Source organism: Durio zibethinus, chromosome 18 (genome assembly GCF_047325235.1).
Source record: "Durio zibethinus cultivar Kanyao isolate XHJ-2024 chromosome 18, ASM4732523v1, whole genome shotgun sequence".
NCBI lineage: Eukaryota > Viridiplantae > Streptophyta > Magnoliopsida > Malvales > Malvaceae > Durio > Durio zibethinus.
The window spans coordinates 550885-577400 of record NC_143179.1 but is presented as its reverse complement, the minus strand read 5'-3'; the positions used below and the strand labels follow the sequence as shown (position 1 = coordinate 577400).

General features: G+C 29.2%; 2 protein-coding genes across 3 annotated transcripts; one reads left to right on the top strand and one right to left on the bottom strand.

Moving 5' to 3' along the window:
• The first annotated feature begins 6862 nt into the window (after positions 1-6862).
• On the top strand, positions 6863-11004 carry LOC111300214 (uncharacterized). Of its 2 annotated transcripts, XM_089746894.1 has the most exons (10): positions 6863-7188; positions 7797-7941; positions 8027-8113; positions 8227-8354; positions 8804-8900; positions 9008-9085; positions 9177-9402; positions 9553-9776; positions 9903-10300; positions 10392-11004. In XM_089746894.1, exons 1-9 carry the CDS (start codon positions 7001-7003, stop codon positions 9924-9926), a joined length of 1197 nt encoding a protein of 398 aa, XP_089603020.1. In that variant the 5' UTR covers positions 6863-7000; the 3' UTR covers positions 9927-10300; positions 10392-11004. The 2 variants fall into 2 exon arrangements, with proteins under 2 accessions (XP_089603020.1, XP_089603019.1); XM_089746893.1 differs by lacking the exons at positions 9008-9085; positions 10392-11004 and having other exon boundaries at positions 6870-7188; positions 9903-10049.
• Positions 11005-17823: 6819 nt separating this feature from the next.
• LOC111298863 (zinc finger BED domain-containing protein RICESLEEPER 1-like) lies at positions 17824-22458 on the bottom strand. Its single transcript, XM_022893574.2, has 4 exons — positions 22072-22458; positions 18373-20361; positions 18212-18282; positions 17824-18126 (listed from the first exon to the last, which is right to left on the bottom strand). Exons 2-3 carry the CDS (start codon positions 20333-20335, stop codon positions 18227-18229), a joined length of 2019 nt encoding a protein of 672 aa, XP_022749309.2. The 5' UTR covers positions 20336-20361; positions 22072-22458; the 3' UTR covers positions 17824-18126; positions 18212-18226.
• Positions 22459-26516: the final 4058 nt, after the last annotated feature.

Genomic DNA, 26516 nt, shown 5'->3' with positions numbered 1-26516 from the left:
ATTAAATAAATAAATAAGATCCAATAAAAAATCAAATTAACCTTTTATTTCACTATTTGAAATCCGAATTGAACTTGACTCGACAATTGAATGAGTTCAATTAACATATGTGATGTTTCCCATAATGGGACAAGACCCATTTTGTTTTATTTTTTATAATGGGACAACGCTCATTTTTTTTTTTATTTCTTTTTGATGGGACAAAATTCATTTTACTTTATAATTTACAATAAAAAAAAATCTATTTTGCTTCATTCAGTAAAGCAAAACATCACTACCATTTATAACAAAAACACGATAATCAATTATTTACTTTCTTCATTCTAGGGTTAACTGCTATTTTATTTCACTAAAACCATTTTGCTTCATTTTACTTTTGTTTATTCTTCATTTCACTTCAAAATTAACTTGTCTCCATCAAGTCTAAATGATTTCGAATTCCTTCAAAATTGTCTCCTCCAAATTGGCTTGTCTATTCCAAATCATTACTCTCATTATTGGGTTGTGTTCTTTAACTTGTAAGGTAATGATAAATGTTTTTTTTCATTCTTGTCTTTATAATTTTTAGTTTATTTTTATCATATTTTAAAATATTAAATTAGGTTCTTAAAATGAAAACATTTTCTTTTCCTTTTGAATGATCTAAAAAAGTGTTTTTGGTGTGTCTTTGCTCCCTTATTATATATAAAAAAAAGCTTGGGCATTAAACGATACTCGAGGAGTCAAGTTAAGTTAAGTCGAGTCGGACTTGAATCTATTTATAATTTTTTTATATCCTACTAAGGCTCGACCTAACCTTTACCTAACCCGACTCGACTCATAAATAGGTCTAATTCAATATAATTATTATTAATTAAATATTAAATTTATTTATAAATTTATTTTAGATGATAAAAAAATCTAATGTATATGGTAATTTAATTAATTCTATTTAACCTTAAAATAAGTTAACAATAAAATGAAAAATAAGGATATAAATGGGTAAAGTATGGGGTGGATAGAGCATTTTCTATCCTCATCTCTAATTTTTTATATTATATTCATTCTTATACCCATATTCAATAATTATTTTAAATTCATGTCCATCCTTATTTTTATGGGTATTTAATAGGTACGAGTAATTTCTGTATTCGTAACTTTTTAAAAAATAAAAAATATTTTTTTAGTTTTTTATTTTTATTTTACACATTTAAATAATTTTTTTATAAATATATTTTTTTAAATAAAAATATTAGTTCTAATAAATCTAAAATAAAATTTATATTATTAAATAAAAATTAATTTGTTAAATATATATTAATATATAAAAGGTATGGATATGAGGTATGTGCTAATTACCCATCTACGTATTCGTACCCAATAAAATATTCAAAATCATACTCATCATTATCTTCATCCCTAAAATTTAATAATAAATATAATATATTTTATTTTTAAAAACAATAAATAAAATAATTTGCGAATAATTACTTTTCCCATATTGTATTGGGATTGTAAGAAGCGATGGGAAGATATAATGGAAGTATAGCAGGGGGGTTGCCAATGTCGTTCCTTGCAAGATATTATTTCATAAACATATCCAACAACAATTAGTTTCATGATTTCATGCACCAAATTACATCTATCAATTTAAAACACAAAAAAGTAATATGATATGAAACAATAAAAAAAAAATTACTCAATTTAAAATTTTAATAAAAATTATATATTAATTTTAAAAAATAAAAAGTAAATAAATTTTGTATTTTTATGTTGATACAAATTATAATATATAATTTTTGTGTAAAATATGATATTGAATACACTAATTATTAGTGTTTTATATGATATGAATATACTAATTATAAAGTCTATACCAAACAACCAAAAAATATAACAAGGTTTTGATTTTTTGAAAAATCTTTTTTCTCATTTTTTTCAACCGGTAAATAGTTATTTAATGATAAATTCATAAATAATTTATGAAAAAAGGATTTTTTTTTGGGGCAACTGAAAAATGATTTATGAAAGTGGACCAATAATTTTTTATCACGTTGAACAAAGAATTTATACAATTTTCTTGATACTTGAGTAACTTTTTTTTTTTTTACATTATATCTTAATTTACATGATAGTATAAGGTAGCTTTTCAAAAAAACTATTGATTAGAACCTAAAAACTTGAATTAAGGGATCTTATATCTAATCTTGATAATGTGAAATGTTAAAAAAAGCAATTGTATCAACTTTAAACCATTAGAATTGAATGCAAACTTCCACCGACTTAACATGGCATCATAGAAATGGCTCAATGGCATTAAGTGCTCATCATTTTTAATTTTTTTAATGTAAAATATCATTTCGAAATTAAATTAAATTCATTTTTAACTTTAATCAATGGCAAATTTTGTTTTTCAATTATGAAGACATCATTGTTAAATTTTAAACTACCCTGACTACCATCAACAAATTGCTTTAAGTTTTTTAAGGGTTAATTTAATATTGAGATTGAAAGTTCTTTTGGTATTCAAAAACTATTTTGATTCATCATCAATATTAAATAATAAAAACTATAAATTTTCAATTAAAAATTTTGATTTGTAAATCCAAACAAAAAAAATTCTTAAATAAGTGCTTTTATGAAAAACCACAATTTTTAAAAATAAAATGATTTTATCATCTTTATATACCTACATTTTAATTATTTTATACATATATTTTTGAATATTTTTATTTACCAAGACACTTTCTTATAATAATATTAAATACTTAAAAATTTTAAATCATATTTTTTCACATTTTTAAACACAATTTTTTTTTAATTCAAACTTTTTTTACCACAAAATTATCATGTTTTATCCAAACACTATAAAATGGGTGGGTAGGAATGCTTTGGAGTTTAGAGTTGAGGGATTGGCTCTTGTTCTAGGTTTAGATTTGATGACACGACAGGATAATTCATTTGGTTTTCAAATAATTAATTAATGATGCATTTGCTTTTCTAGTATATATGTCATATGATTTAGGTGAATGTAGTTTTCATACAACAGAAAGGTGCAACGCCAGATCTACTTTCTTCCTAGGTTGCTTTGAGCCCACGCTCACCAAACGTCAACTTGCCGTCCCATTTCACTTTCACAGCTTCTAAATAAAATGTTCACGTACCCAATTCCTATGCAAATTCTTTGCCATAAATATTTATTTATATTTTAAAATCAAATGTTTGTAATTTTTTTATTTAAAGATGTTTTGATCCTTTTAAGATTTTGTTTTCTTAATTTTGATTAATTGAGGAAAATTGATTATTGAAAATGGAATTTATCGTAGCAAAAATTATTAATTTTTATTTATTTAATTGGGTAGACTTAACCAATTTTTAGGTTAATTCATTTATTAGAAAAAAAATATATTTTTATTTTTACAAATGTTAGATCTTAAAACAGACATCTATCTTTTTCTATTCCTATAAGAATTATCAAAAGTAAATTAATAGAAAATTATTTTTTTTATTTTTTACATATGAAAGTCTAAAATGAGAGATAGGCAATTCACAGATAATAATTGAATTATAAAATAACATATTTATTATTAATTCCAACTTTTGTTAGATTAAATATTTTTTTATTATCGAATTTAAAATTTAACTTAATTGTTTTATACAATCATTTTTAACGTAATGTTTAGTGTAAGATGATTACTCAAAAAATTATGATGATCTATATATGATGATTAAATCACCGTATTTGATAATCAGTTAATGATCTTATAAGATAATAATTTTAAATCTTCGAGAGTGATTAGATCATTGTTTTAGAGGGTGATTTAATTTCCGTCTAAAAAGATTAAAAATTTTTATCATCGGAGTAAAACGATATGTAAAATTAGTAATAGTTAATATTATCAGTTTAATATGTGAATTAAAAACTTTATTTTTAAAATTAATTATTATTTTTTTATATTATAATTTTTATAGTTTCAAACTAATTCAAAATTATTTTTTGTGATTTTTTAATTTTTTAAAATTTATTTTTAAATGATCTTTTATATTTAATATATTAATTTTATTTTCGAATTCCAATATTTTTTTACATAATTTATACTATAAAACCAATTTATTATTAATAAATATAATTTTGATTTAATAATTTAATTATATTTATTATGAAACAAATAAAATATTATTAATATTTTATATACAAATTATTATTTTTAAATAGCATTGAAATCGTTAACTTGTATAACTATTATAATAACTATTATAATGTGTATAGTTATTTTAATACTTTCAAGCAAAATAATGTTTAATTTTTAGTAATAACAAATACAATGTCTTTAATTATTAAAAATTAATGATTTTTAATCAAATAAAGTGATTGCAGATCATGAATGATAAGATCACCTTAACAATAAAATTACTTAATTAATTAAATAATTTTAGTGCTATTTAAAAAATGATATCCAATAAATTTAAAATTCGTATTTTAATATTTACAATCATTTTTTAATTTTTAAATTACCAACTCTTGTGCATAAAAAAATTTTATCCTCGATGTCAAACATAACATAAAAAGTGAGAGAAGATATAAGAGGAGAAATATAGAAAAAAACAACTCACAAATGGCAAATTGCAAAACATTGGGCCGTTGGGGTGATCATATACCCTTTTGACTTTAAGGTCCAGTCTTCTACCCTTTCTTACCCAAGCCTATATATCACTATGGGGAGCGGCCTAACATGTATTTTTAGGCCTTTTAAAGGGAAAATATTTTGGAGCTGTTGGTGATAAATCTTGTATAATGATTTATGTTTGATTAATTTCCTTTTTCTTTTTTTAGTATTCTTGAAACTATAAAGGAATCCATCTATTTTCAAGAAAAGTCCTAACGATAATAATTTTTAGTCTGTATCATCAAAATTACTTAAAATTAATAAGCATATATATATATATATCTTATATAAATATATACAAATTAAAACCATGCAAAAATTTTAATATAGATGATCTATTTGTCGATGTGAGGAAGATCTTGAATAATTATAGCATGTCCTCCATTAAATTATTTCAGTTTAGTTTGGTTTAAATTTTACAAATTATTTTAAATAATAAACTATATTTCCTTTGCATTTTTAGTTTTCTTACATTTTACAATTACATACGAATATATAGTCTAATATCATTAGACATGCATAAGCATTAAATTATCAAATAAACTAATGGTAAAGTTTTTAGAATCTATAAGTTGGATTAATAGGGTGATACATACCCTTATGTATATTAAAAAATTAAAAAAAATTAATTAAAAAAAGTAGGATATATATTATTTTTTTAATCTCGCTTGTAGAATTAACATTCCACTAATATTATATCAAATAATTTTTTATAATTTAATTCTTAATTGTCAACTTGAATTTAGTTTTTAAAATTAAATTTGTATTAATTGTAGATTTTAATTAATTACTTTCAAAATGAATTGTTTAAATTTAGTTTGCAGATATAATGAAAAGTGAAATAAAAATGAAATAATTAATGTGTGCATTTATATTATTTACCATCAAAATATTTGGTCAACTTTTACCATCAAAATATATTTTTAATGATTTTTTTTTATATGTAAGGAAAGATTTTATAAAGCACACAAGCTTTTTGTTTCTTTAATCTTAAAGTTTCAAATCATACATATAAATAGTTGTTATATTATTAGCTTTATAATTGAATTATACATCTATGCACAGAATTTAAATCTAATATATGGTAATTTCACTTTTGACCTTGTCATTTGTTTCCATTTGGCTTACAACTTTAAGCCCAATTTCCATCCATAGATTCCGCCATCTCCTATTATTTTAATTTTTTTGTATTTTGTTTTTTCCTCCGAGGTTAGTTGCTTGCCTCGAGCTGAGTTTACTCTTCCTTTAAATATTTTCTACTCGTCGTTTTCTTGTATAAGATACGGCTAGTTGCTAGTATTATTTTAAAATGCTGTGCTATTCTAAACTTTTTTTTCTTGTCTTTTCTTTCTGGGTTTCCATGGAGTATTGAGTGCGTAAGTCTTGCCCTTTTTGAGAGAAATAAAAAAATAAGTTTATAATATTAACAAATAAAAAAATTGCACGACATAATTACTCTTTGTCAATGTTTATCGTTTTAATTTAAATTATATCAAATAATAATATTATTAAAAAAATTCATTATTTATTATAATATATAATGATAAATATTTATTTAATAAATTTATATATTTAAAGTGTAATATATAATTAACTTTTTTATTAACTTGATTATATAATGTAATTTAAATGAAAAAATATAATGCAATAATTATAATATTTCATGTGAAAATATTTAAAGAATTAGTCATGATATATATATATATAAATTTAAATAAATATTTATAAGATGTTTTTTTATGAAATAAAATTGTAACATCTTTTCATTAAAATAGATAACATTTTATAAATCAGATGTAAATTTAACAATCACCAACTAAACATTAGGAGTTAAATACTATATTATAAAAATTATTTTTGATAAATAAATATTATTTGATCAGAAGTTAGGTGTTATATTACAAAAATTCATCTTTAAAATTAAGAAAAAAATAAGTATTTCATATCCTTTGATGTGATACTAATTCTAAGCATTCCATTTTAGACTTAAGTTTTAATGAAAAAATTTATGATACTTTATTCTCAATAGATTAAAGATCTTGGGGTTAAAACTTTGAAACCTAAGAATCAAAGCAAAGAATCTTCACTGGTAGAGTGCGGGTGTGCACAGTAACTATTTGATGCCATCCGTTCTAAATAAATGAATTGCTGTCCGGGGTCTCCTTCTTTGACTAGTCAATTTCAGTGATACTACCTGCTTTGTGATAATATTAAATGCTTCTTTTACCAAGTTGTCTTCCTCATTACATATAGAGATATTTGGAAGGTTTACATTTTCGCTGCTTTTACATGCATGCATCAGTTTTGTTTTTGAAGCTCATTTTCATGAAACAAAAACCAGATGGTCAACGGATATGGGGAAATCAGTTCGAACCATTTTGTTTGTCTTGTTGCTGTCTTCGTTTCTGTTTCTGGTCTTTTTGTTGTTTTCAGTTTCTAGCTTCTCTGATTCATCTCCGGGCCCTAAAAGCAGCTTCAAACCCAGCCCTGTCACGTTGCAGACCAGCCGCTTCCTTCAGTCTTTTCATGAGCTTTTCGTCGGGTGGGTCTATTGTTTTTGTGTTCTTCATTTGATTGATTCTTTTTTATACACGTTATGTCTTGATCCATAGTTCCATACAGACTATTTTTTGGGAAAAAGAAGCTCAATTTGATGTGTGAACTTGATCAGTTTGTTAATGATGTTCTTTCTAATAATAAGATTGTCACTTTGAATATTTCATTTTCTTGACCAGCCTAACCCCTCAGCAACTTAAATAAATAGTGTAAATTTCCTGATTTTCTTGAGTAAGTGAAATTGGGTAAACCAATAGCTCGTGGTTAGAAAGTTAGACTCTTAATTTTAGCAACAGTGTTTAAATCTTGGCAACTTTAAATAAAAAAATAAAAGAAAAAGTTAGCCCACAACCTTATTGTTGGTAGAAGATTCTTAATTCGTTGAAATTTGCAACCTCAATTATCCCAAAAAAAAAAAAGGGGGGGGGGGTAGTGGTGTTGTGGCTCGAATCCAAAACATGGTGCCTATTTGTGATTGATGATTATCAATCCAGGAAATGATTGGCTTTCCTGATAAAATTACAAAAGTCGTTATTAACCACTTTCATTGACCCCAAATGAAGACCTAAAAGTTGTGTCAGATTAACTGTGCAGATACAGAAACGGTGCAACTTCAAGTCCAGAGAGTTTACATGAGAAGAAAGGTAATTCTAATATGAGTAGGCCATTGAAAGAGGATTTCACATTTCCTACCGGTTCTGCTCCTTTCAACAGTTGTCATGCCTCTACCATTGTTGAGGTAATGCAATTCAATTGATTTAGTGTTTCCATTGCCAGCATCATCGTACTAAATTGTTGCTAATAATTTAATAAAATATATGAAGGTTGGTAAAGGTCACTTCTTGGTTGCTTATTTTGGAGGAACATCTGAAGGAGCAGCTGATGTGAAAATTTGGTTGCAGAAATATAAGGTAATTCTCCGCTTGCGCTATGGTTCCTTCCCCTGTTGTACATGTGTTTTAGTACTGGTTTATTTATGGTATGGTGCTGTTTATATTGATTGTAATGAAAACTTGTTTGGCAGGGTGGCCGCTGGTACCCACCTATTATTATGGATGAAGAGCCTAATGTTCCAATGTGGAACCCTGTACTATTTAAACTTCCATCAGATGAGCTGCTATTGTTCTATAAAGTGGGCTTGGAAGTTCAAAAGTAAATTTCTAACCTTTATGGTGTCCTATGATTTATTTGTGATCCATGAAGTTCAAATCTAACTATATTTTCTAGTTTTGCTTTTTTTTACTATATACATACTTACAATAAGTTTATTCACATTGTAAAGTTCACTTAATTTATTATTGCAGTTGAGTTGTAAATGAGATTACTATAGAATTTAGCTATAAGGTGTGAGTCCTTGCCATGATATTGTATACCCGCACAACATTAGCAATCGAAGCTATAATTTTGCCAGAGTTTTGAAAACCATTTAGATTTGAGAACTCTGTTTTCTTGTATTGTTTCTCAAATATGACTACATATTCTTTGCTTCTGGTATTAATATCCTATTCCACATGTCATTATGGTATGTGAATTTAGTTGAAACTGAAAAGTCCTCGGTACATTTTCTTGTCCTGTCTTATGGTTGGCTTTGTAAAATGCAGGTGGAGCGGGTGCATGAAGCGATCATATGATAAAGGTGTCACTTGGACAAGGAGAGAACAGCTTCCTCCTGGAATACTAGGACCATCTAAGAACAAGGTAGGTATGATTATAAAATTTACTATGACCTACATTCCAATTCGTTGTGACTTACGAAAAACTTTGATAATATGTCCTCATCATGTTTGCCATTCACTCACCTGCAGCCTCTCTTGTTGGGGAACAGGCTTTTGCTATGTGGATCCTCAGTGGAGAGTTGGAATTCTTGGGGGGCATGGGCTGAGGTTGTAATGATGATTTCAAATACATGAGCAGTTAGAATCTTATCATGTTCAAAAATGCGACTGACATATTTTTCTAAATCACATGCAATAGGTTACAGAAGATGCTGGCAGAACCTGGAAGAAGTATGGTCCTATATATGTTAAAAATGAAACTCTCAGTGTGATTCAACCAGTTCCTTTCCTAACTGCAACAGGCACCTTGCGTTTTTTATTGCGCTCCTTTAATAACATTAGTAGAGTTTGTATGGCAGAATCATTTGATGGTGGACAGAATTGGGGTTTTGCCACACCTACTGAGCTCCCCAACCCAAACTCAGGTTGGTATGACGGTTGTGAATTCCTTTGGTTTCAAATTCTTTTGAAAATTTAACTTGTTCATTGAGATTGGCAACCGTGGTAAATGAAAAGGAATACTATTGGCTTTTTTTTTGTTTTTTATGCCATATATCTTGAACATTATTTATCAGGTATCGATGGCGTCAAGCTGAGAGATGGTCATCTGTTACTTGCTTATAATACAATCTCAAGGAGTGTGCTTAAAGTTTCCCTATCCATAGATGATGGTGATTCATGGCAGGACAGTTTGACACTGGAAGAGACACAAGGAATGGAGTTCTCATATCCCGCTGTCATCCAGGCTAGTGATGGATTAGTTCACATCACTTACACGTATAATAGGACCCAGATTAAGGTAACAACCTGGATTCAGATATGAGAAATGGATTAATTCATTCCCTTTCCCTTATTCAGTTTCACCAGAAAAAGTCATTTCATTATGTTTTCTCTTGCTTACTTGAGCTGAAATTTGTTTTTGCAGCATGTTGTTCTTCAACCAAATTGACCCAGTGGTTTATATTCCTCTGTCAGTCAGAGAAACCATTGTTTTAGAGCGCTGCGTATAACCATCAGCTACCTGTATCCCCTCTTTCATTATTGAAACTATCTGCTAGTGCCATAACTTTTGATATCTTTGTAATGTTTCATCCTAAGGATAGGCTTCAGTACTGTAGATTCAATGGCAACTTGTTTTGATGGACTACAGCATCACTTGCATGTCCTTGAAGATCCTCTGGAGCCTGGAGGGCATTAAGCCGCCACTCTTTCTTAGCAATATGTTTGGAAAAAAGGAAAATGAGTTAAAAATATTCAACTAAAATAATTTGTACCATATCCAATATTTTGCTTGAATGTAGCTTCAGACAGAACAGAATACAGGTATCATTTAATTAAAGTACCATATATATATTTATAGATATTATATTTCAACATCAAGTAATTGCAATGTTTTATATTGCTAAATGATCAGGTGCCTGATGAAAGTGTTAGGAATAGTGACTCAAATTCCATAAAAGATTCGTTTGGGATTAGCTAAATATTGCTTGATGGACAAGAAGACTTGCAGAAGAAGAATTCTAAAAGGAAAGAGATTGATAAGTTTGACTTGCAGAGAATAATTCTAAGAGGAAAGATTTTTAATAGGCAAGTTTGTATGTTTATAAATAGATGAAGTTTTTGCAGAGTTAGATATGGGAAAAAAATGTAAGAGAGTTGTATGGTTTTATAAGATAGACAACACACAGGAGTACTAGAGATTTATGTCTTATGGGTGTATATGTTTATATGTGTATATGTTTATATGTTTGTGAGTGGATTAGAGGAGACTAAGAGGGTTCACATATATATGGTGCATAGGAGTGAACTAGAGGAAATTGGGAGGGTCTACATAGGTATGATGAATAGGTATATATGGATATATGTTTGTTTGTGTTGAAAGGGTGCACATGAGTATGTGTTTGTTTGGATTGAGAATACTTCATAGGACGAAAGTAGATTGAGAGGGTATATGGGTATTAGTTATGAGTATTTGATTTGATTTGTATGTTTATAATTCTTTACAACTAATGAATCTTTTTTTTTCATCTGTAGACGTAGATCAATTGGGTCGAATTACATTAAATTATTGTCTCATGTAATTAATTGATTGTATGGTTTTGCTTTCGCTGGCTTGATTGGTAGAAGTTTTTTGCCTAACAGAAAGATGGAGTAATAGAACTATAGAAACCCTCGTTTTCCTGTCCTTTACTAACTTCAATGCTAGCATAGAAATAGTGTAAAGGAAATCATACATTATATATAATGCAGTTTCCTTACTATAATAAATACAACAGTGTTCTCAATAGAAAAATTAAGGCTTTCCCAGACTGTTTTATCATATGCTTGTTGAATCTCGAAAGCATTGAAGTAAAGCTGGAACATGTCATACGAGGAAAAAAACTGGGTGATCTTCTCTAAGGCTTCAACATTACAAGATGCTGCTTTACTAGCTATTGAAGCATTGAGAGTCAGAGAATCTTCATACATAGAGTGGATTTGAAGTCAATCTAGGCAAACAGTTTTTGCTTAATTTAAAGCACGCATTAGAGATAAATAAAGCACCATTTCTGGTACAGAAATTAGAAGGTTAACATTAATGTTTGTTAGTTCTCTTTTCTTTTGTAGTTGTTTATAAAAATAAATTTCTTATCAGATGGTTTAATTTAGAACTAATTTTTTTCACATGCATATTCTGTTTTGATTATATATTAATAATTTTCTGGTGGGTTTTAAGTTACCTTACAATAATGATTAAGATGCATATTGTTTTTGGACGCTTAATTTGTAGCAAAAGCACGCATACTAGGACTCGAATGCTTTTCTGTTTCTATATCCTTGATATTATGAAACAGACTAGCACTAAATTATTGTTACTCATGAAACTCTGATAACAGCTCCTGAGCATCTTGCTGGAAAATGGGCTTTTGCACTGTGGATCATCTGTAGCGTGTCAGCATTCTACAAGAATAGGCTTTTTTGTTGATGATAGCCTATTGTTCGCGAAAGCTAACAAGAAAGAAAGTGAAAGGGTGAAGGACATGCTAAAGAAATATCAAGAAAGTTCGAGGCAGTTGATTAATTTTGAGAAATCCATTCTTTTCTTCAGCAGCAATACAAGATAAGAACAGAGAAATAAAGTGAAGGACATATTTATCTCAAGTCCAGAAAAGTATCTTGGGCTTCCAAAAATGGTGGGGAAAGGAAGAAGAAGAGCTTTCGGGGACCTAAAGGACCGAATCAGGAAAAAAAAAAGGTACAGTGTCGAGCCACTGAGTACTATCAAAAGGAGGGAAGGAAGTTTTTATAAAAGCAATGCTGCAGGCAGTCCACTCTTATGCAATGAACTGTTTTGCGTTACCAAAGTCTTTATGCGAAGAAATAGACAACATTTTGAGCTCCTAATGATGAAGCAACGGAAAGAAAAAGAAACAAATACACTGGCTAAATTAGAGCAAGATGTGCAGGCAAAAAGTGTAGATGGTATGGGCTTTCATCTCATGAAAGCTTTCAACAAGGCACTAATCTGCAAACAATGATAGAGATTGTTGAAAACAACGTCATTATTGGCCTACAGAGTTTTGAAAGGAAAATATTTCACAAACGGGAAACATCTGGAAGCTGAGCAGGGGAATAGCCCATCTCTCACCTGGTGCAGCATTTGGGAAGCATTAGACCCACTCAAACGGGGGATCCGATGGAGAGTGGGTACAGGAGAAAGAACGAAAGTTTGGAAAGACATATAGGTGGAAGTTTGGAGAGAAAGAAAACATTTAGAACTCAGGGAAGGGCTGGATAAGAGTCAACATGTGAGTGCACTGATTATTACTAAGACAAAGAAATGGAATAAAAAGTTGGTGTATAGCATGTTCACGAATGAGGAAGTTGATGCCATTTGTGCCCTTCCAATAGGCACACAAAACCAACCAGACACACTGATATGGCACTACAATAACAATGGGATATACTCTGTCAAAAGCGGCTATAGACTCCTAAGAGAGGACATGATGAATATGGATGCTGAACAAAACATAAATGAATGGGATGGAGCTCAATGGAGAGATTGTGGAACACGAATATACCAAGCAAAGTGAAGGTTTTTGCATGGAGGATGATACACGAAATCCGGCCAGTAAAATAAAAGTTAATGAGAAAGAAGAGAATTGAAGAAGAAGTTGCCCAAGATGTGAGGAAGATAGAGAATTGGTAATACATGCTTTACTTGACTGTCCTACAGCAAAGGAGACTTGGCAATAATCTGGGGTTGCATGGGTGATGGGGGATGATATTATCCACAATACAGGACACTGGATAACAAAGGCTGTTGAGAAACTTGATGCAGAAAAGGTTGGGAAATTCCTCATAACAACATGAGCAATATGGAACAATAGAAATGAAGAAGTGCATGGAGGAACCAAATGAAGCCCACAACAAATTGCATGTTTTGCGGTATCGTATTTAAAGGAATTTAAAGGAGCTTAAGTGAAAAATGAGAATCGATGCAATACTAGATACGAAGGCTAGAAGGCACCAACTGTAATGGAGGTGAAAGTAAATTTTGATGGGGCTTTCAACAAGAATTTGCAAGTTAGAGGAGTGTGGGTAATAATAAGAGATCATGAAGGGGAATATTGGGTGCTTTAGCAGCAAAACTGCAAGATGTCCAGGACGCATGAAAGTTAGGCAGTGGTTAAAGCTTTAGAGCTGGCTAAAGATTTGGGTTTCTAAAAAATCGTACCGGAAGGTGATGCCTGGGAATGATTAAGAAGATGGAAAGTGCAGAAATGGATTTTTCTCCTTGCGGCAATGCTAAGCTGCTTTTTAAGTTACAAAAGATGCAAGGGTAATATGGTAGTGCACAACGTGCAAAATATGAGTATCAGGTAGAGACCGATGTAATCTAAGTTGCGGAATGTCTTAGTTTATCGACGAAAACTGTTGGAAAGATTGTAACAAATTACAAATTTAGACTCTGAAATTGATGTGGTGAGATTGAAAATAATAATAAAATTTATTATAATTACGATTGAAAAAAATTATTATAATAATTTAATAAAAAATTTATATTAATTTAATATAATTAAAATTGATATTTAAATTTAATTAAAAATATGATCAACTTAATGCATCATACTAAAAATACAATAAAATTCAAGTGGAGACTTAGTCTAACAAATACTCATTCTCAAAAATAAAAAAAATTAATATTATATCTAAAAACAAGCTATTGGTTGTACATTGAGATTTGGATTAAACAAAAGATTTTCTACAAGTTACATGTTAATATTTTTTAAAATATGATCTTATACATCAATGATAAAATTTAAATTTAATAAACAAAATTAGAGGATCGTAAGATATTTGATTATGTTATATTTGTAAAAATTAAATAAATTAATATAACAATAAAAATGGATATATAATAATATTTTAATTTTATTTGTAAAATTTAAAAATTTTAATATCTAAAATAATTTTACTTGTACTTTTTGGGCATCCCATTAAATTGAAAGTTGTTTAATTTACAATGTAGCTGCCTAGTCTACCTTCTACATTGATGCGAAGCACCTGGTGTTAGAATAAAAGGTAATAAAGAACATTAATTTATCTATATTTATTATATATAAAATGTCGAATTTTACAAGTGCAAATAATGAACTATATATATTTTATAATTTTTAATTAAAATCTTTATTAAATTAAAATATAGGTTACTCTTTATATGTTTTCTTATTAATATTGAAGTCCTTAATTATTAAAGCAAACTTTCCTTGATCATTTTCTTTTTAAATTAAATATTGACAAATTTTATGTATTTATTTCCTATTTTTCTTGAACTCTTTTATTTCGGATTGGTAGTTGACCATTTCTTAATACCAAAAAGCTTCCATTTCCATTTTTTTTAATCACATCAGACTTATTGCAAGATGTTTGCTGCAATAATTTAAGGTTTGAAAATTTTCTAGCAAGAACAAGTAGAATAAAATAATGTTCGTGGATGGACCTTCATAAATGAATATGATTTCGAAGAATTTATGCCCTAGGACTTTTGTTCTTTTGGGCACAAAATACTTATATGCTATCTTCACATTTGTTGTCCCGGAAAGAAGAGAAAGTGGAAAAAAAATGTTTTTGGTGCATGGGATGGGCATTGCTTAATGGGTGAAAACGAAACTGTTTTGATTGGAAACCAAAATTTTTATATATTTTTCAAAAATTCTTTAGACATTAAATCAAAGAGCTAAAGATTAAAAGAGTTATTTTATCTTCAATGGAGAACTTCAATATTTTAAAATTTATGCATCTGTTTTGAATTTAAATTTTGAGATGAATCAAGTGTTTTTGTTTCACATAATATTACATGCTATCTCTAGTTGTTTAAGGTACAGAGATAATATTTTGTGTATAAAATAATGAGTAAAATAAGATAATAATTATTTTGTATTAAATTTAATTTGTATCTAAAAAAAATAATATTATAAGGAGGATTAATTATTTTTTTGGTATAGGATATTCAATTCTCCAAAAGTGTAAGTATTTTTTTTATTCATGAGATTAAATTTACATATTATATTATACTCTAAAAGATTATATCAATAATTTAAATTGTATAAATTTAAAAGAAGGATTTTTTTAACCTATAAATAAATTATCTCATTTTAATTTTTACACACATCAAATACAAAATAAGATAGCGTTATTTAATTTAATCTTATTTATAATATCATTTTATTTTATTTTATCATAAGTTTGTATACTAAATATATTCTAAATACTCTTGCCTTATTACTTGTGAAGTTTTAGGGTTTTTGCGTGAAAGGACTTGAAAATATATTCATTACATGTGCCTCACTGATTTCTCTATTATTTACTTTAATATTACAGCATCATTAAACCTTTTATATATATGTATTTTGACAAAGGATATTTTGTTGAAGAAGTTCCTTGCTTTTGTCTTTTGCATATCTACTCCTTAAGCATGATACCATAATAATTCCTTCCACTTTAGAAAAAGATTAAAGTGACCTCATGAACCTAATCCTTTCCCCCTCCTTATTCTTAGATCTCTTTCCATCATTCTACTTCTCCCCTTTGGTTTGAACTTTGAATTGAAGAAGCTCCCTCTAAGATTATTTTAACTTGGCATGATCATTATTATCAAAAGGTGTTTGTTTTGTTGTTGGTTACATCACAAGGGAAAAAGGGTTTCTCCCACTACGCCATACTCATTTTCAATTCTCCCCCACCCCACCAATATAGTAGAAGAACCATGATAATTTTTTTTTTCTAAATTTTTCCTCCAAGGATTTCTAGATCAACCAATGACCCCATTTGAATGGACCTTCAAAATCCTTTCTCTCATGTAGATTGCTAAAGTAGCATTTTATTTGACTTAATAGAACCTCAAAAAAGGACTTTTTTCTCCCACAAAGTTTAAAATCACACTTGATCAATCCATGATCATCTGTTGATGTAACAAAAAAAAAAAAAAAGAAGCCTCTTCCAATGGATAAATGGAATCACTTCAACATAGCCCATAGTTATTTAATCAATGTTAATTTTCTGAAACTGTGATTAATCAATCATAAAATCAACTTCGTTGTCAAATAGAATATGATGATCTTACAATTGAAAGGTTGACAAGATGTCAAATTTTATCGAAGTTATTGGGTGATTATATGGTTTAGGATGAGTGGCTAGTATTACTTTATTCTGCAAAACATCTTTAACAGTTTCAAAAATTTTCACCTCTGCAAATTGATCATGATGTCCAATTTTATAAGAGATCCAAAAGTAAAATAATGAAAGCATATAATTCACTGATGTTACTGATTACACTTTCTAATTTGATAAGCCGATGATTGACATCTTAACATGACTCTAATAACAAAATGATTGTACCAGATAATGAAAAAGAAAGTGAAAAGAATTTTTCAAAAGAAAACTCAACCTGAGCCTTTTTTTTTTTTTACTAAATTTCACTTGCAAAATTAAAGTCCAAAATATACTTCTATAAAGCTAACATTATAAAAGATAATTATAGCCTAATACCTAGAATAATATCAACAAAGTTTAAATAACAAAATAAAGATAAATTCTAACTAAAAAATAACCTAAATTCCTAATTAAATATGCAACTATAATAACCAATAAACTATTAAACACATAACAAAATTTGATTTACTTACAAAACAAGTTAAATTGGACTTTGCATAAATGTGATACAATACATCCACAACTTAGGGTTTTTTTTTTTTTTTTCCTATAGGAAATTGTATTGTTTAACTTTTTATTTATATGTATTTTTTTTAATTTCAAACTAAGTCATTTAATGAAATAATAATGTACAAAAAGCATAGTAATTTTATCTTATAAAAAATATTACTATAATTTTAAGTAAAAACCATATTAGAAAAATTATTAATATATTCTATTTCTTTGTAAATTTATGTATAGATATTAAGAAATACTTAAAATTTTATTTTCATTCTCAAATTTAGTTCTTACAATGTATTGGATCCACCTTTACTACTAGATTATTTGACAAGAAAAGTAAATTTAAAAAATAAAAAAACTATACATTGTCAATAAATCATATAATGATGTCATATAAAAAACTGATTTTAAAATTTTAAAAAGCAAATACATTTAATCTTAAAAATATATTTAAAATTAATTTTTTATGAAGTGTTATTGTATAGAATGCTAACAGCATATAACATTTATACATAAAAAGAAATTTTCCTGAACTTATGATAATTACATAAATACTACAAAAAAAAAAAAAAGCATTTCAAGAGGGGCAACTGCCCCCCCCCCCCCCCCTCTTGCCCGTTATTGCTAAGGTGAAAAGTCAGGAAACCAAATGACAATACAATATCTCTCTATAGAACTCTATTTCAACTCACAACTTGAAATCAAATAACTACATCAACCATCAGAGAGTTGCTTGAATTAAGCCATAGCTTTAAGCGTTCAGTTCTGATCCCAAAATGTACGTTTAATATAAGCTTTTAGAGGAAAAACTATGATAGCAAAGTCACACTGAAATACCAAAACAACTAGCAATTCACTCGGACTGAATAGGAACATATTTGAGACCAAGGCCTAAGTGCTGAATACAATGCAATCAGACACCGTCTTATCAAGCTTAAGAGAGATCCATGTACCTTGCATGAGAAAATTGTCAAAATATCGCTATAGTATTCTTCACAGCCTTATAAAGGAAAGAATATGAGTTTCAGAGAAGCATACCGAGGACTAATCAATTCAATTTGCTTCAACATAAAGGGGTAGAGCAGAATGACTTGAAGATGCACTGGGGTCTATTTCATTAATAATAATAGCATATTGTTAGAGATCTGTATAATGAATAAGAAATGTTTGTGTAAAGCAATGAAAGATAATGTATGCACCTTCCGATTGCATCCGCAACCAATCTCGTGTGCATATCAAAGCCTGTCGAGTATCAGGAGTCAGTAAACTTTGACTGCTATCAAGCACCCTACCTCCTGCATTGAATGCCGACTCCTGTGCAATAGTCGACATAGGAGTTCCTAGAACATCACGTGCCATCATTGACAAGATCGGATACCTGGGTGTGTGAACTCTCCACCAATTCAATATATTGAAATTGCAGTTACGCGGAAAGACTGGCTCATCTAAATATTTTTCCAGGTCTGATATTTCACTTTGACTTTGAGATGTCTCATGAAGGAATTTGTCAAAGCCCTTTAGTCTATCTCTACCATCATTACTACTGCTAGGTAAGCTACTGCCAGGCAAAGCTGAACCTTGATCAATCAAAGTTGAGCAGATAGAGTATGCATTAAAGAGTTCCTTGATACCATCAGACACTTCTTTGATTCGTTCCAAAGCAGTACTGCCATAAATCTGGGAGTAGTAATACTCCACCAATTTCATCTTGAAACGGGGATCTAAGATAGCTGCTACCGCCAAAGCCAAACTGCACTTGCTCCAATATTTATCAAACTTAGCTTTCATTTTTGCAGCCAATGAACTAAGAAAATTATCTGGGCTCTTGCACCATTCAATCAATTGGATGTGGACATGACAAATTTCAGGAAAATATATATTTGCCGTAGAACATTTGTTGCCAGAGAACACATTAATGATTTCAATAAACAGTCTCAAATAGACAGTAACGGAACTTGTCCATTCCCACTCTTCATCATTTAAAGCAAGGTCAAGATCAAGCTCTGGCAAATGACAGAACACATTCCTGTATTCTACAGCAGTCTCAAGCATTACATATGTTGAATTCCATCGGATAGGATAATCAAGAACTAAGCTTTTTGGGCTGTTGAATCCAGTTTGCTGGGCAATCTCGTTGAATTTCCCTTGTATTGATTGTGAACTTCTAACATATCTAACACTTCCTCGAATCTTTTGGATCACCACTTGGAGAGCTTCTAAGGCATCTTGAACAATTGAATTTAGAACATGTGCAGCTGAGCGCACATCTACTAATTGTCCATTGCTTAGTTGAGGCCTGCTTTCAGACATCTGCTCTTTTATTCTCAGGATGATATCATCATTAGTAGAACAATCATCAAAGGTCATGGCAAACAACTTAGACTCTATGTCCCAATCCATCAGACACTTGATAATTACTTCAGAAAGCATATCTTCAGTACGAGAAGAATCAAGAGTGATAAAATTAAGAATCTTCTTTTGTAGTTTCCAATCGTCATCAACAAAATGTGCTGTCAAGCATACATGATTAGAGTTCTCTGGTGAAGACCACATCTCAACAGCGAGGTTAATTCTTCCTTGCAATTTCCTTAACATATCATAAACTTTCTGCTTCTCCTTCCCATAAACTTCCAAGCAAGCAAGCTCAATGGTACTATTCGGCACAACATCAAACAATGGCTGCAGATTCTTGACAAATACCTTGAATCCAACATGCTCAACCATGGCTAAGGGGTAGCTATGTAATATAATCATGCATGCAAGATCTAACTGACTCCGTTCTTGGTCGAACTGGCTGCTTCCAAGGTTGAAAACCTCATCCTTTCTCTGATCCTGTTCATACTTGACGATAGTGGGCTTAATATAATCCTCTTTCCTTTGCCCTTCATCATAACTGATATTTGCAATGGTAAGGGTGTTATCTTTTTTCCTTCTCTTTGCTGCAAGTAGTTGGGAAACATCATAGTCAGATCTTTTCAAGCACCTTATTAAGTGATTTCTCAGATGGGTGGTTCCACTATTACTCGATCCACTTAATTTCTTGTTACAATGAACACATACTGCATAACATATGTCAGCTTTCCTAACCCTTTCAAAGTGGTTCCATACAACAGAAGTCAACCTCTTTGGTTTTTTAGTAGCTGATTCAGTAGCCACTTCCATCACATATGCTTTAGACAAACCAAAGTCTGCATATTAAAGTCAAATGACAAAATAGTTGCCTTTTCGGAAATAAAGAAAATATCTAGTAATTCACAACATAAATTCAGGACATGAAACATCAAAAACACACCAAAGGAATCATTGAATATCATCAATTGATTCTGAAATGCAATATTAGGTCTTAATAAACATTCAGAGTAAATATAAATAGTAAACTGGTGAATAAGCACAAGCAAAATAGGACGAAGATGCCAATTTTATTCTCAAAATACTGCAACATGCAAATTGGTGTTGCCTTAATAGCATTCGAGTTGCATTCAATCTAGCAAAAGAACTGCTATATTGAAAATCTGCAACTAGGAATGGTAGGAGCACAGAACAAATTGAAACTGTAGGAGAGAGGAGAAAATAAACATAACTGCAGGAGAGAAGTTATATCAAGTGAATTCAATAAATCTCTAATTGTTTGGTTAATAAACAAGTGATGTGCAGAGAAACCATGATTTTACAATAAAGAAGTTCATGAACCATGATTTATCAAAAAAATTAAGGACATATTGGCAAAGTCATACAGAATTATATCCTCCCCCCCCAAACACACATACACACACAAACGCACACACACCCAGCCACCCACGCTTCAAATAGAAATGGAAAATGCAAGTTAAGAGATTAATTGCAAGTGATAATTTCTTTTCCCTCTTCACTTCTATCCTAAATTAGCTATCAAATGATAAACATTTTACTAAATCTCTCTATTGCACTTCTCTCAAGGAAAAGACACTGTAAAATTGAAAATTTGATCTAATCAATAACATATAGATCTTCTTAGTTTTCAAGAGCTAAAAACAGACAATTATAATGGGCTCCAAGCCAACTTGAGGCAAATGTTTCAGTCTTATCCTATGCCCTACACCTCTATTTAAAACCAAATTCTTATTTTATGTAAGAATATAAAAACTTAAACTTATTTTTTTTCCCCTAGAATTGAAAATCATTAAACTCAGTGAATTTAAAGAAAAGGCTTAAAATTTTGCAATTACTTGGAAAAATATTATTTTTCTAACAAAATGCTTTCATTGTAATCTATAGGTTCTTATTAAGCCAAACAGGCAATTCTCCTTTTTTTCTCATAATGATATTTACATACAACCTTCCCAGAAAAATATAGCCACTTAATCGAAATCAAACACATAAAATATATTAAAAAAATCCACCGACTAAACAAAAAAAAAAGAAAGCAACACTAAGAAAAGCAAACTTTTAGCCAATACCAACAAGAAAAAAGGGGTTTTCTTTTCTTTAAAAAAAGGCTAAAAAAATTATCTAAAATATCAAACCAAATAAATTGTCTGATCAAAATAAAGCAAATAAATACTAGCAATAACACAACAAAAGCAACAAAAACCCAACAAAAAAAATGTAAAAAGCCACGAAATTTACACTCAATCCAAGATGAACAATTCTATGAAAACCAAGCTTTCAATTGAATTCCTTTAATAAAGTTTTTTCTAACGAATTAAACACAAATATTACAAAATCCGAACAAAGATGAACGCTAAAACAGCACCAAAATCACTCTCAACTCAGGTAAACAATTCTCATGAGAAAAAGATTTCTAAATAAAAAGAAAACCATCAAGAAAAAATGTTTTTTAACCAGATATCAAAACAAGTCTGATCAAAATTCTCACAACTAAAACACATAATACTGAACCCAACAAAATGAAATCCTACCCAGATCGTCTAGCAGTGAAAAAGCTTGGCTCCACAGGCGGGTCCAATCGGAGGATCCGAGAAGGTATTAGGGTTTGGGTTTTGTCGAAAACAGGAAAAAAAAAGGAGAGAGCGAAAGCGGATCCGAGTTTGGATTATGGAGGAGGATTTGGGTCAAGATCCGAATAAGAGTTTGGGTGGGTCAACGTCGAGACGTTTTATATTCGTTTAATAATTGGATATTCTTATGGCCACCAATCAGAGGAAGAAAAGGACGGATTGAATTTGAATCAGGTTTTGGTTTAGGTTGGATTTTTAAGTTTTATTTTTATTTTTTTGGTTATTTAGGTTTGTCTTAGACATTTCATGCAGATACGATAATTTATGTTTTTATATTTAGGTTATTTTATATTAGATGTATATAATATATATTAAACTTATTTTATCTTGAATATATATAAATATTAAAATTATTATTTTATAATTTATATTTGTATATTAAACATTAAATATATTTTTATTTTTATTCAATTCATATAAAATTTTTATTAAAATTTTAAATCATTATATTTTTAGTTTTTATTATTTTTATGATATAATTATATTATATTTAAAATTATCACATTCACATGTTAAGTTTTATTTTACTCTTTTAAGTTTGTCTTTCATTTTTGCAATTAAATCTTTTTCAAAATTTTATTTGGGTGTTGAATAAAATATAAATGTCTACCAATTGGAACCTAACAGATAATTTGCTTTTATATTAATTTTTGTGTTTTGTAAGTCAATTATTTTAACAGTTTATTGGCTTATGTGATGTTTGATTTTTTTTAATTAAATAAATTTAAAAGTTTAATAATATTTACACCAAAATAAAAATTTCAACCCCTTAAAACACTTAGCAAACCCCAACTACTATCATGTTAACCCCTTAAGAAATTCAAGCTCAATTTATGTGATTTTTATAAGGAAAGTTAGACCATCTCCTCAAACTAAATCTATTTATACCTTAACCCAATTTTTACATTACAAAGCTAAAAGACATTTTGATCTTGAGTTGAATAGGTAGATCTAATATTAGTGAAGAAAGATAGGAAAAATGGGCATATGAAAGTTATTCTATCTTTAAATTGAAATGTAATAAAGTGTTTTACATTCATTTGAGTTATATGCATGAATTAAAGATAAAGTAGATTTGTATGTATGAATAGCATAAGATATTAGAAGCTTGCTTTTGAACTACATTATTACGACTTTATATTTATTCTTAATTTTATATTATGTAATGGTACATATTAAGAGTTTTGTATAATTTTTTACTTTAAGGATGTTTATAATGTTATTTAGTTTTGTTGATTTGAGGTTTTGCTTGAGGACAAGCAAAAATTCAAGTATAGAGTGTGATAGTATTAAAATATATAAAGATTTATGATGCTAAAATTTAAATTTTTGGATGATTTTTGGCACTTTTCATATTATTTTCAAAGCTTTAAGTTTTTCAAGTTCAAGATTCATTTTCATGCAAGCCATGCATGTAACCATGCAAAGCTCACATTTGGCCCAACTTTACATACATAATGCCGCCCACCATTGGTCCATATTTAAGTATGCACAAGCCCATTTAATCTCTCCCTCACATTTGGCTAAGGTGAAAGTTTAAGATAAACATGTTTCTTTCTTAGCCACGAAGAGAATGACTTATATAAGGACATTAGTACATTCGATTATACAAGGAGGTAGGCAAATTTGCAAGCATTTGGACTCTCTAAGCTCAATCCATTCGACCAAGAGGAGTTTGAAGTCAATCATGAGTCTTTTGTTTAGTCTTGAAGAGTTTGCTTGGAAGAAGGCTTTATCTCTTTGAAGATCAAAAGTTTGGATAAAAAGCAAATTTATCTCATCTTGAAATCTATTATTGTCGAACCTAGGGAAAAAATTTATCAAGATTTCATCAAGTGAAGATCAAGGGCTAAGATCATCATCATGTTCAGCTAAGGCATCTAAAATTGAAATGTTCATCTTTTTCATGCAACTTTGAAGATAAAGATCAAGCTTATCCTCTAGAGTTTGAATTTGAAAATGCAACTTGTAATCTTTTACCCCTTGATCAAATCCCATTCTATAAATAGAGAGGTCATTTCTTTATTCTAATCATCATACTTCTCATTTCTTTTCTTTTTTTTTTTTGTTTTATAATTTCAAAGTTTCTTTTAGTTCATTATTTTTTTTTTAGTTAAATTAATGGTTTAGGTAATAGATTTGTCAATAACTAAGATTTTGTTTTTAATTTTTTTTCTAATCAAAAAGTATTTTCATTCTAAGATCTCTTTTCTTGCTTTTAAAGTTTGCAAATCTTGTTTCTTATTTTTTTTAATTTTGGCACAAGCAATCTTTAGTTTTCAAGATCCAAGTTTTCTTTAATTTCTTTGTAAGATTCGGCCTACACTGATTTTAATGTTCTTTAATTTCTTTTCATGCAAGTCTTTTTTTAAAATCTCTTTAGGTATTTGACTACTACTATTTTTCTTATTTTGTAATCTTTTGATTATTGTTTTATTAGATTTAGTTTTTGGCATTAATATTTTACTTCTCAGAAGACAATCGGTGAAGTTAAAAACCTTACCATATGTTGCCTTTAATATTTACTTGATTTGTAAAACCTTAAAATCCTAAATATTCATGGGTTTAGATATAAGATCTCATCCTTTTGCCTTTGGTAATTATAAGTAACCTAACATTATTTTTTATAATCCCTAAAGAAACAATACTTAGAATACTCCACCTTATTACTTAATCTATGCACTTGTAGGCTCTATACGAAAAATGACAATTAGTCTTTCAGACGGTGGGGCAAGGCTTGCTCAATGCTTTTCGAGCCCTCGTGCCCTATTATAAAATCGAGTAGGATTTGAAAGATTATACTTAAGATTTGCAACTATCCATGGAAGCCTATAAGAAAACCAAGGTCTTTTTAGCTGAGATCAAGAAGGATAAGAAAGACCTTAGTAAGAAAATAGAAAATTTGGCTGACAAGCTCGAAGATATGTCTATGCAAAAGGCCATAATTCAATCACTCTAACAACAAGCTGACCTTACGCTTAATGATATTTTGGCCAAGGTAGTGAGGTTGAAATCAAAGTTGGAGGCTAAAAAGAAGACCATGCAACAAGCAATGGACGAGTTCCTAACCTCTTAAGAAATTTATGATATGCAAATGGAGTTTGCTCTGGCAAATGAGTATTTTCAATTTCGTTTTGCTGACCTAAACCTTAGCCTTTCTAATGTCAAGCTCGACAACATTAAGTCTCGGCAAGCCCCTGCTATTGAAGCCACTGAGGATGAGGAGGATGCAAAGCTTGAAAATGAGATCAACACAACTTTTGAGGCTAAAGCTAGTGCTAGTGAGGCTCAAACACCCACTGTGGAGCAAGAGGGAGATGTTGAGGAGGCTTATGAAGGAGTTCTCTCTTTTTATGTGTGTTTTAATAATTTTTTTGTAAACTCTGAGAATTTTTGTAAAGGTCTTGAATTAGATCTTATAAAGGCCACTTTGCAAAACTTATGTGAATTCAAATCTTGTAAAGGCCACTCAACAAAACTTTTGTGAACTCACATTTTAATGAAATAGAAGTATACTTTTGCCCAAGCTTTAGCTTTGTCTTTTTTCTTTTTTACCTTATAGTTTGTTTTTATTACACATAACTGCTTAAGTTTTAGTTTGGATAAGATGTTCCTCTAGCAATTTGAAATTAAAATCAAAACAACTCTCTTAGCACTGAAGTTTTTCTCATCCTCTTCTTCGGGTCTAACTTGCTCAAAACATAGAGGTTTTGCTTGGTTGAAATAATGGAAAAAAGTGAAAACAAAAATTTTGTTAATTTAATGGTTAAGTTACAAAATAAAAAAAAATTGTTATGAATTTTAACTATTAAATTAATAAGTTTTTTTTTGTCATTCTCTCTTTTCATCCTTCTTATCAAACAAAGCCAAATTGCCATAGGTATATTTGATTTCTAGGCATTTAGATTTCATGACTGTAGTTTTGGAATTTTGGAGAAAAATCATCATGCCATTTTATCCATTTTCAAAATTATTTTACCCAATCATGTCCAATAGTCCTTTAAAAAGTGTTTCTCAAAGTGTTTTGAATGAGTCATTATTGTTTGACACCATGGATATTTGATTTGAAGATTTTATTTTTTGAAAAATAGAGATTTTTGGATTCAAAATAACAGAAAAATGAACTGAAAACAACTTAAAATGGTTACGAGAATGGTGAGTCATGAATGAACTTTTTTTTTTTTTTGGCTTATGTAAAATTGCTATAGGTTCTTGTTTGGTTTCAAGCTGTTACTACTTATATTATATATATATATATATATATATATATTTATATGTATGTATGCATGTATGTATGTATGTATGTATATTGGTTTGCTGTTTGCGAGCTAAAATGAAATCAATTT

Excerpts from the sequence above, each read along its gene's own strand:
- LOC111298863 (XM_022893574.2), bottom strand. The coding sequence starts at position 20,335 with ATGGAAGTGGCTACTGAATCAGCTACTAAAAAACCAAAGAGGTTGACT. Across the intron at positions 18,283-18,372 it reads GTTGCGGATGCAATCGGAAG|ACCCCAGTGCATCTTCAAGT; the intron begins GTGCATACATTA and ends TTAATGAAATAG.
- LOC111300214 (XM_089746894.1), top strand. The coding sequence starts at position 7,001 with ATGGGGAAATCAGTTCGAACCATTTTGTTTGTCTTGTTGCTGTCTTCG. Across the intron at positions 7,189-7,796 it reads TTTCATGAGCTTTTCGTCGG|ATACAGAAACGGTGCAACTT; the intron begins GTGGGTCTATTG and ends TTAACTGTGCAG. Across the intron at positions 8,901-9,007 it reads TAGGACCATCTAAGAACAAG|CCTCTCTTGTTGGGGAACAG; the intron begins GTAGGTATGATT and ends ACTCACCTGCAG.